The sequence below is a fragment of the Crinia signifera genome, chromosome 1 (assembly GCF_055691185.1).
Source record: "Crinia signifera chromosome 1, ASM5569118v1, whole genome shotgun sequence".
Classification (NCBI taxonomy): Eukaryota; Metazoa; Chordata; class Amphibia; order Anura; family Myobatrachidae; genus Crinia; species Crinia signifera.
In genome coordinates, this window is record NC_139217.1 from 301,329,657 (window position 1) to 301,339,656 (window position 10,000).

A 10,000-nucleotide genomic window follows, 5' to 3' on the forward strand; every position below is an offset into this window, starting at 1 on the left:
CCTGTGTTACCGAGCGGCTTAGCCGCCGGTAACACAGGAAACGCTGTGAATGGCTGTTCAGATTTGAACAGCCAATCACAGCGATCGCCGACCGGGGGGGGCACCCCTGCCCCCCCTGGGCGGCGAGGGGGGATGTCTGCTGTCAGGGACAGCAGACATCACCTAACTGTCACTGCGTCTCTAGACGCAGTGACAGTTAGAAGTCATGACGTACATTTATGCCATGTGTCGGGAAGTACCTCCCGGCCATGACGTAAATGTACGTCAAATGTCGGGAAGGGGTTAATCAAGATTTTTTCATTTATTTATTTCAGGCAAAAGGTATGGAAATTACTTTGACAGTACATGCTGCCATTGTTATACTGTAAGGTCATGTCAACATGTGTTTACTTTGAGTTTCCCATGATAACAATTGTTTTTATTTGGCCGGCACTCCAAGCCAGGTGAGTATACCCGGAGTGTGCTCCAATAGTAATTGAAACCTGAAAACAATGTAGCAGCACTCACGGTCTCAATGATCCAAGCCAACAATATGTATTCTATGTTTCGATTTTATTAAAAGATGATAGACCCTGCGGTGCTAGGCTTCACCAATAGCCTCATATGAAGGGACAATTGAGTCTGCCCCAACTTTGATGCCACCAGGTCTTATGACATACAAGGACCTAGAGACCCTTAGGGGAAGGCAAAAGGTATTCTAACTAAAGGACTGCTTAAGGATAACGACAACTAAATGGATACTACAACCTAGTCACACACAACAGAACAACCATCGACCTCGTCGCGGGTAACTCACAGACTGAGAGAACCCAAATCGGTGGGTGAAGTCACCAGCAGGTGGTAAGAAGGGGTGGTCCACAGAACAGCGCTGGAAGACAAATGACCGGAGGAAGAAGCACCAAATGGTACGCAGCAGAAGCTAGAAGCAGCAACTATCAAAGGAGCCCTCAGGCTTGCCTGGCTTCTTTAGTAGTAGTAGTAGTAGTACGTTTATTTATAAGGCGCCACAAAGTGTCCGCAGCGCCGTACATAGCAAACAAAAAAAAAAATTACAAGGTAACGTACAGGGTGTGTAGAAAGATACAGTATAAATAGGGGTATAGCTGGTAGAACTAAAATCAGCATCAGTTCAGAAGTAGGTGTCAAAATAGTCAAGGAGACCGAAGATGAAGTAGAGGAAGGGAAGAACAGGACAGGAGCACAGGTGAGGTAATGAGGTAGGGTGAGTACGTGAGGAAGGAGGGCCCTGCTCATAAGAGTTAACATACTAAAAATAGGTGGGTGGACGAACGAAATACAATAGGATAAGTAGGAATGGAGGGGAACGGAGGCAGGATAGGAGGATCAAAAGAGGTTAGGAGGAGGGATAGGCTAGTCGAAAAAAGTGGGTTTTGAGGGAGCGCTTGAAGGAGGTAAGGGAATCAGATAGCCTGATGGGTGGCGGGAGGTTGTTCCAGTGCAGGGGGGCAGCGCGAGAGAAATCTTGGACACGGGAGTGGGAGGAGGTGATTAGGTGAGAGGTCAGTCGGCGGTCAGCGATGGAGCGAAGAGGACGGGAGGGAGTGTGGATAGAGATCAGTGAAGAGAGGTAGGGAGCTGTGGAGGAGGAGAGAGCCTTGTAGGTGGTGGTGAGGAGTTTAAAGAGAACTCGGAAAGGAATGGGGAGCCAGTGAAGAGATAAACAGAGGGGGGAGGCGGAGGTAGAGCGGCGGGAGAGGAAGATGAGCCTAGCAGCAGCGTTAAGAATGGATTGGAGAGGTGCGAGGCGGGTGAGAGGTAGCCCAGAGAGAAGGATGTTGCAGTAGTCAAGGCGGGAGATGACAAGAGAGTGAATGAGAATTTTGGTCGCGTCAGTGGAGAGGAATGGTCTGATGCGTGAGATGTTGCGTAGGTGAAAGCGGCAAGACTGTGAGAGAGCACGAATGTGGGGGGTGAAAGAGAGGGAGGAGTCAATGATGACACCGAGGCAGCGCGTTTGGTCGGTGGACGTGATCTCGGTTTCACCAATGCTGATGGAGATAGTGGGAGAAGAGGGGATGTTCGGGGGATGGAAGATTAGAAGTTCAGTTTTAGCCATGTTTAGTTTCAGGAAGCGTTGGGTCATCCAGGCTGAGATGGCCGTGAGGCATTCGGAGACCTTGGACAGAAGTGATGGGGATAAGTCGGGGGAGGAGAGATAGATTAGGGTATCATCAGCATAAAGGTGGTAATGAAAACCATAGGAGCTGATGAGGGTGCCCAGAGAGGTGGTGTAGAGGGAGAAGAGGAGAGGGCCAAGGACTGACCCTTGGGGAACACCGACTGGCTGGGGGGTAGTAGGAGAGGAGGAGCTCGGAGTGGAGACGGAGAAGGAGCGATCCGAGAGGTATGAGGTGAACCAGGAGAAGACCGTGCCAGTGATGCCAAAGGAGCGGAGGGTGTTGAGCAGGAGAGGGTGGTCAACAGTGTCAAAGGCAGCCGACAGATCAAGCTGGATGAGGATAGAGAAGAGGCCTTTGGATTTAGCCGATAGTAGATCGTTAGTGACTTTGGTCAGGGCAGTTTCAGTGGAATGTAAAGGGCGGAACCCGGATTGGAGGGGGTCTAGAATGGAGTTAGCAGTAAGGTGGCTTAGGAGACGATTATAGGTCAGACGTTCTAGGAGTTTGGAGGCAAAAGGGAGGAGGGAGATGGGCCTGTAGTTGGATGGAGAGTTGGGGTCCAGATTTGTTTTTTTGAGAATTGGGGAGACAAGAGCGTGTTTGAAGGAGGAAGGGAAGATCCCAGAGGATAGGGAAAGATTAAAGAGGTGAGCCAGGTGGGTGAGAGCAGACTGATGGACTGAGACGACGGATAATATTGGAGGGGATAGGATCAAGCGGGCAGGTGGAGGGAGAAGCGGATTGAAGGATAGAGTGGACTTCAGCAGCAGTGGTGGGGTAAAATGAGGACAGGGGTTGGAAGGAGGGGAGTGGAGATGTATTTTTTTCTTTAAAAATAAACCATTTGCCAATCCTGAAGGGCTCAGCAGATCAGCCTCAAAGCCCTAATTTAAACACCTGCCACTGGGTGCACAAACAACAGCGTCCTGGCTGCTTAGTAACATCCAAGACTTTACCCTTGCTGCCCTGCGTCCTACGGTTGCTAGGCAACCGGCCGGACAGGCAATCTGGCAGTGGAAGCACCAGGCTGGTTTCCTAGCAACAACTGGAACCTGGTGCATTGCCCTGCTGCTGGAGTTCGCAGCAGCCCACTAGACACTGGGGACCCGCCAATTACCGCAGGTGCAGAATGCAGAGGGACCCCTGTGGTTGCCGGACCTGCTTCGGTTCCTAATATATATAGACTCTAAGTCTTTACACAGGTATTAAGGTTTCAACTTTTTGTTTTATTATAACTTTGTCAGGAATCCTGTCTACAAAACAACCATCTATCTGTGAAAGCCATGGGACAGCACACGGCAGCACATAATCTCTATAATTTTGAGTACTGAGTCGACTAGATGGAATTTAGTCAGTATAGGTTTGCTACATATTTTCTAAAAACATTTAAAATGGAGCACCATAGTGTAGACTGGGAGGCGAAATTGATCGATTTAATATAGCTTTAAATCAACCTTAATCAATATTTGGCTTCTGTTTTATCCCGGGAAGCCCAACTTCGATTAAGGTCGATTTTAAAACCATCAACATCATGAATCAAACAAAACAGACCTTTAGTAAATATACCCCATAGTATCAATGATTATTTGTAGATCATATCACGGGGCAGTACGGACGGTGTGATGGTTAGCATTACTGTCTCACAGCGCTGAGGTCATGGTTTCGATCCACCATGGCCCTAACTGTGCGGAGTTTGAATATTTTCCCTGTGCTTGCGTGGGTTTACTCCGGGTACTCCGGTTTCCTCCCACAATCCAAAAATATACAGATAGGTTAATTGGTTCCAACAAAATTAACCCTAGAATGACTGTGTGTGCATGTACATGTGGTAGGGAATATAGATTGCAAGCTCCAATGCGGCAGGGTCTGATGTGACTGTTCAAATATTCTCTGTAAAGCGCTGCGGAATATGTATGCGCTATATAAAAAACTGTTAATAAATACATAAATAAATATTTTCATACCAGTTTGGCCTCCAATCACCATGGGTTGTACAGTAAGATGAAAAAGTTTGTCCAGAACAAGATGAAGGAACAGCACCAGTGGTTCCAGTGTGGAAGAACTTAGTTGAATGATGCTAAGTTTGAGTTCATGTTCCAGGGAACTTTCTGTAATCTTTTGGTCCAGTACTCGCATTGGAAAAGTCACTGGGCCTTCTAGAGCATGGCAGAGAGTAAAAAACTTCTCCAAGTGATTATCCTGAAAATATAAATGGAATAAATATTAACAAACAGTCACAAACCAGATGCGCTATTTGCCTGAAATGCCACTGTGAAATCATGAAAGTACACCAATGCTCCTACTACAGGGGTAAGCATGGGTAAATGAGAAGTGATTACATTGCAAGAGTTGTTGTCCGCTACAATGTACAGCTGCGGCAATGTACAGCCTGCTTACTACATCATGCTAAAGTATCTGCCTGTCTATGCTGAATATTCATCTGTCTTCTTGCAGAAGGTTGGGCTGCCCACAGCAGTCATAATTAGTATTAGGATTTACAGTACATCCACCCTACCCTGGGATCAAAACATATGTCGGAAACAGGCATCCCATCCCCTAGGTTTAGCACAAATTTATTACACAGTTTTCCTACATGCCGAAGGCATGAGACAGATAAGTTGCATGTTATAGCATGCCAGCCACCAAGCTGCTGTCCAGAAATGCCCATCAATGTACAGATCAGTTTGCCACCCCATCTGTGTGTATGCATGGTGTCTATATCGCTAAATGTTGCCCGCATAGGGGCAGTTGGCTACGCCACCTGCATGATGTCAGAAATATCTATCTCTATGTACATATGCACAAATTTCTGTAAACAACAGAGTAAAAGACAATATAGGGTATCCAGATAATAGTGTATTTGAAGAAAAATACAACATAAGCAGCCCATTTACTAATTGTTGAGGTTTAGCCGTGATAAATAGAGTTTCTTATTGCTGCTATTCAGGTAATTTCTTCTAATGCTGCTTTCCCACTGCCTAAACGGGTAATGACCCGTTATTTTTAAACGGGTCTTTAAATGGGTAAGAGCCATAAAGACCCTTTCCCACTGCAGCTTTTAAACGGTAAATTACTGTTTAAAAGCCGTTTTTGGAACATTCACACTTACCCGTTTAAAAACCAGTTTAAGCTATAGTAAAAATGGGGGTGGGGGGGTGGGGGTGGAATAAAAAAAAAAACGGCCTGGGGTCCCCCCCCCACTGCCGTAACCAGCACCAGGCTGAAGAGCCGGGGCTGGTATTAAAAAAATCAGGAAACCCGGGAAATAGGGCTTCGCTGATTTTTTAAAACCAGCTCCAGGGCCAGGGCTGGTTCCCAAAATCTGGGGGACAAAATGACTAGGGTAGGGGTTCCCCTGTATTTTAAGAACCAGCCCCAGGCCCAATCAGCCAGCAGGGTAATGCCACAGCCTGGTGCTGTCCCCGGTGACCCTGTGCGGTGGTCACCGGGCTGATTTCAGTGTAAAAAATAGAATAAAAAACTATTGTCTTTTACTGTGGAACTATGAGTCCCAGCAAGCCTCCCCCGGATGCTGGGACTTGGAGAACCACAAGTCCCAGCATGCGGGGCATTAAAGGGCCCGCTGGCACTTGTAGTTCTACAGTACAAGAAATAGTTAAATAAACACACAGACAACCCAGAAAAATAAAAGTTTGTTAAAAGGGTAAAACGAATGGAGCATTCCCACTGCAGCTCTACCCATTTAAAAAGGTTAAAAAAACGGCAAATTACCGTTTAAGAGCTGCAGTGGGAAAGGGCTATAAGATGTAAATAAAATCACTTCCAGGGACAGGCACTCTGAGAGAAGCACATCCCAATAATGTTTAAAGAAGAACAACATAACTGTAACATGTAAGTGACTTTATGTAGAAGATGAAGTGACAAGGTCCTTTCATAGGTCACACTCTACCTGGGGTGGTGCATGGAGGGTAATGAGACTTTACAGGCCAAAAGTTATAAAATTAAGTAATAATACTTCCCTACATATTACCTGAGTGTGTACAGAAGAGACGGCCTGTACTTCCAAGTTAAATACCCCTTTGTATCCTTCCACCCACTTGATAGGTGCAGGCTGTGCTGGTAATTTCTGTACATAATAAAAATAGAATTAAATCAGAGATATTTTTTTCCTTAATTTTTAAGGCTGTTAAATACAAAAAATACTACTGCATACATGTGCAACTACTGTATGTGTTGTATTTAGAATTGTCATGTACATACATTTGCTTTACTTCATCTCATATGTTGGGGAACTTTGCAGTATATACACCAGACTTGCCTACCCTACCACATTCAGCAGGAGGCTCACGATTTTTGCTTTAGCCTCCCGCTGCCCCGCAAACCCCCTCATACCTCCCAGTTTTAAGGATTAAAATTTGGACATGTGCATCCACGCGTCCGGAACTGGCGGGGGACAGGGCCTGCATGGGGAAGTCACAGCCGGCCAGGGTATGGATCATATGGTCGACCTAAAGATGGCCGACAGTCATTAGGTCGACACCACTAGGTTGACATACTGCAAGGTCGACATGGGTCTAGGTCGACATGGGACACGGCCCACAGGTCATAAGGTTGACACAAGCATTAGGTCGACATGGTCTAGGTGGACAGTCAAAAGACATGGGTTTTTCACTGTTTTTTGACCCGAATGTCGACACAGTCGACATGGACACAGGATTAAGTGCACCGCGTACCCTCGCATGGCTTGCTGCGCTCGCCATGCTTCAAGCACAGTGCCTCACTGTGCTCGGCACACTATTTTATTCTCCCACCACGCCGTAGTGGATGGTAGGGCATGAAATACCACCTGTCGGCACGTGTGCTCAAAAAAACAGTGAAAAACCCCATGTCGACATTTTGACTTTCGACCTAGACCATGTCGACCTAATGCTTTTGTCAAACTAATGACCTGTCGACCTTGTCCCGTGTCGACCTTGTCCCATGTTGACCTAGTAGTGTTGACCTAATGACTGTCAACCATCTTTAGGACGACCAACCGACCGCATCCTGCTGGCCACTGCGGGTTGTGGCAGTGGCAAACGCAGGATTTTCAGAAGGGGGTATCCAGAGGGGCGGAGCAAAGCACGGAGATGGACACTTAGGTGACCGAGTATAAGCTGGGTCAGTTAAAGTATTATAGATAGACCAAATGTATATGAATAATAATAATATATATATACACACACACATATATATATATATATATACATACATATATATATATATATATATATATACACATACAGGGGCGTCAACAGCAGTGTAGACCCCTGGGCATAGCAATGTATTGGGGCCCCTACCGATCCTCCAGCGGTAGGGGTGGGGGAAGCTTTGATGTCCCGTGGGCGTGGATCAGTAATTTCCACTAATTATCCCTTTACTGCACAGATGGTGGGAGATGAGGTGGGAGAAGGGGGCATTAGGCTGAATGAAGGGGCCCTGATACATAACTTTCAGGGTGGTAGAGGATGTTTAATATGCAGAGGAGGGGTGTATAGTGGAGTGGGCTTATTATTCATCATTTTCTGGTGGGAGGACAGCTTGCTTGACTGCAGATATCTCCAGTTCCCAGAATAGATTTCTAAAGGCCCATACACATTTGACGATTTTGAGCTGAAAATCGGTCAAAACGGGTGTTTTGACCGATTTTCAGCTCAAAATTGCCTAGTGTGTATGGGCCAGAGATCCCCGACTAGCGATGATGCGCGCTCCCGCATCATCGCTACCGAGGTGGGCAGTCTGCTGGTTTTACCAGCACATCTAGCGATGATGGCTGGTTTTTTAGCCATCATCGCTAAATGTGTACGGCAGCCGGGCTGAAAGATCACAGACTTTCAGCCCAGCTGACCGCCCGCTCCCTCCCCCTGCTTATACTCACCCCTCCTCGCTCCCACGCTGACCGGCTCACATGGCAGTGACGGCACACGCTGCAGACCTGCAGCACAGACTTCTCTCCCCTCCCGGCTACACGCACGCCGGAGCGCCCCGCCCCCGTCCGAATGCCCCGCCCCCGGCTCACTGGCCGCATCTTCCCCCTGCTCCACACAGTGCGTGTATCATTATTTATGCACACGCAGCCGCTGACCACCAATGTTTAAAGGCAGTAATATATACATTGCTGGCACATGCCAGCAATGTATATATTCCTGGCACCACTGGCCACCAATGAAATTTATAATGCAGTAATATATACATTGCTGGCACAGGCCAGCAATGTATATATTACTGGCACCACTGGGCACCAATGCTATTAACAAGCCATTAATATACATTGCTGGCACATGCCAGCAATGTATATAGATGGCACCACTGGCCACCAATAATGTTTATAATGCAGTAATATATACATTGCTGGCACATGCCAGCAATGTATATATTACTGGCACCACTGGGCACCAATGTAATTAATAAGCCAGTAATATATACATTGCTGGCACAGACCAGCAATGTATATATTATTGGTACCACTGGGCACCAATGATTAGGTATTAGCTAGTAATATATACATTGCTGGCACAGGCCAGCAATGCATATATTCTGGGCCGTCTTGATTCTAGGGGCCCAAGTTCCAGTGGCGGACTGTGTCAGGTGGCAGGATGGCATGTGCCCCCCGAGCCAGTACAACTCTACAACTGCGTGACCGCCAGGTGACACTCCGTACATAAACAGCATTCACCTACTACCCGTCACTATCACCCACTGCCCATCACCCTCACGCTGCTGTCACCCACTATACGTCACCATCACCGGCCACCCTTACGCTGCCGTCACCCACAATCCATCAGTATCACCCACTGCCCATCACCCTCACGCTGCTGTCACCCACTATACGTCACCATCACCGCCAGCCTTACGCTGCCGTCACCCGACAATTTGTCACTATCACCCGGGCGGCTCGGGGTGGAGTTTACCTGATTGCTGGGCTACGAATATACGCAGCCCGGCAATCAGTTCTGAATCAGGCACCAAGAACAGGAATGCACTGATTAAAATGGCCCCAGCTCCCACCCTTGGAATTCAAACCCTGCCCATTATGTAAATAGCCTTGTATATGAAAGATTTTCAGCAAAGTCTTTCGCCTCCTGAAAATCTCTTGCTCTTTGAGGAAAATAGTCTAGTGTGTACGCACTACTTTGGTGAAAGATTTATCTATCAAAGATTTTGGCAAAGTCTTTTGAAATGAAAATCTTCAAGTGTGTATGGGCCTTTAGATTTTAACCCCTTCCTGACAGAGCTAGTTTTTGCGTTCCTGACAGAGCCATTTTTTTCAAATCTGACATGTCTCACTTAAGTGGGGATAACTTTTTTTTGCTTTTACTTATCCCAGTGATTTTGAGATTGTTTTCTCGTGACACATTGTACTTCAAGTTAGTGGTAAATTTTCGTCGATACAGTCTGTGTTTTTTTGTGAAAAATACCAAAATGTCGGAAAAAAATGGAAAATTTTGCGATTTGCAAAATGTTAAATTTTCTGCTTGTGAGACAAATAATCTTACCACTCAAAATAGTGAATAACTAACATAGACCATATGTCTACTTTATGTTGACATCATTATTTCAACTTCCTTTTAATTTTTTGGGACACTAGGAGGCTTACAATATGAATAGCAAATTCTCAAATTTTCAAGAAAATTTCAAACACTGATTTTTTTAGGGACCAGTTCAGTTCTGATGTGACTTTGAGGGACTTGTATGTGAGACACCCCCATAAATGATGCCATTTCAAAAACTGCACCCCTCACAGTATTCAAAACAGCATTTTGGAAGTTTGTTAACCCTTTAGGTGTTTCACAGGAATTAAAACAAAGTGTAGGTGAAATTTCAAAATTTCTTTTTTTTTGCAGAGTTTCAATTTTAAT

General features: G+C 46.2%; 1 protein-coding gene across 4 annotated transcripts in view; it reads right to left on the bottom strand.

Moving 5' to 3' along the window:
* Positions 1–10,000, bottom strand: part of DOCK8 (dedicator of cytokinesis 8) — a 161,603-nt gene that overhangs the window by 72,915 nt on the left and 78,688 nt on the right. For all 4 annotated transcript variants that reach the window (XM_083186050.1, XM_083186049.1, XM_083186048.1 and 1 more), the window contains 2 exons: positions 6,133–6,228; positions 4,106–4,340 (listed from right to left, as the gene is read on the bottom strand). In XM_083186050.1, the coding sequence (XP_083042176.1) occupies positions 4,106–4,340; positions 6,133–6,228 (331 nt within the window). The remainder of the gene's footprint in view (positions 1–4,105; positions 4,341–6,132; positions 6,229–10,000) is intronic.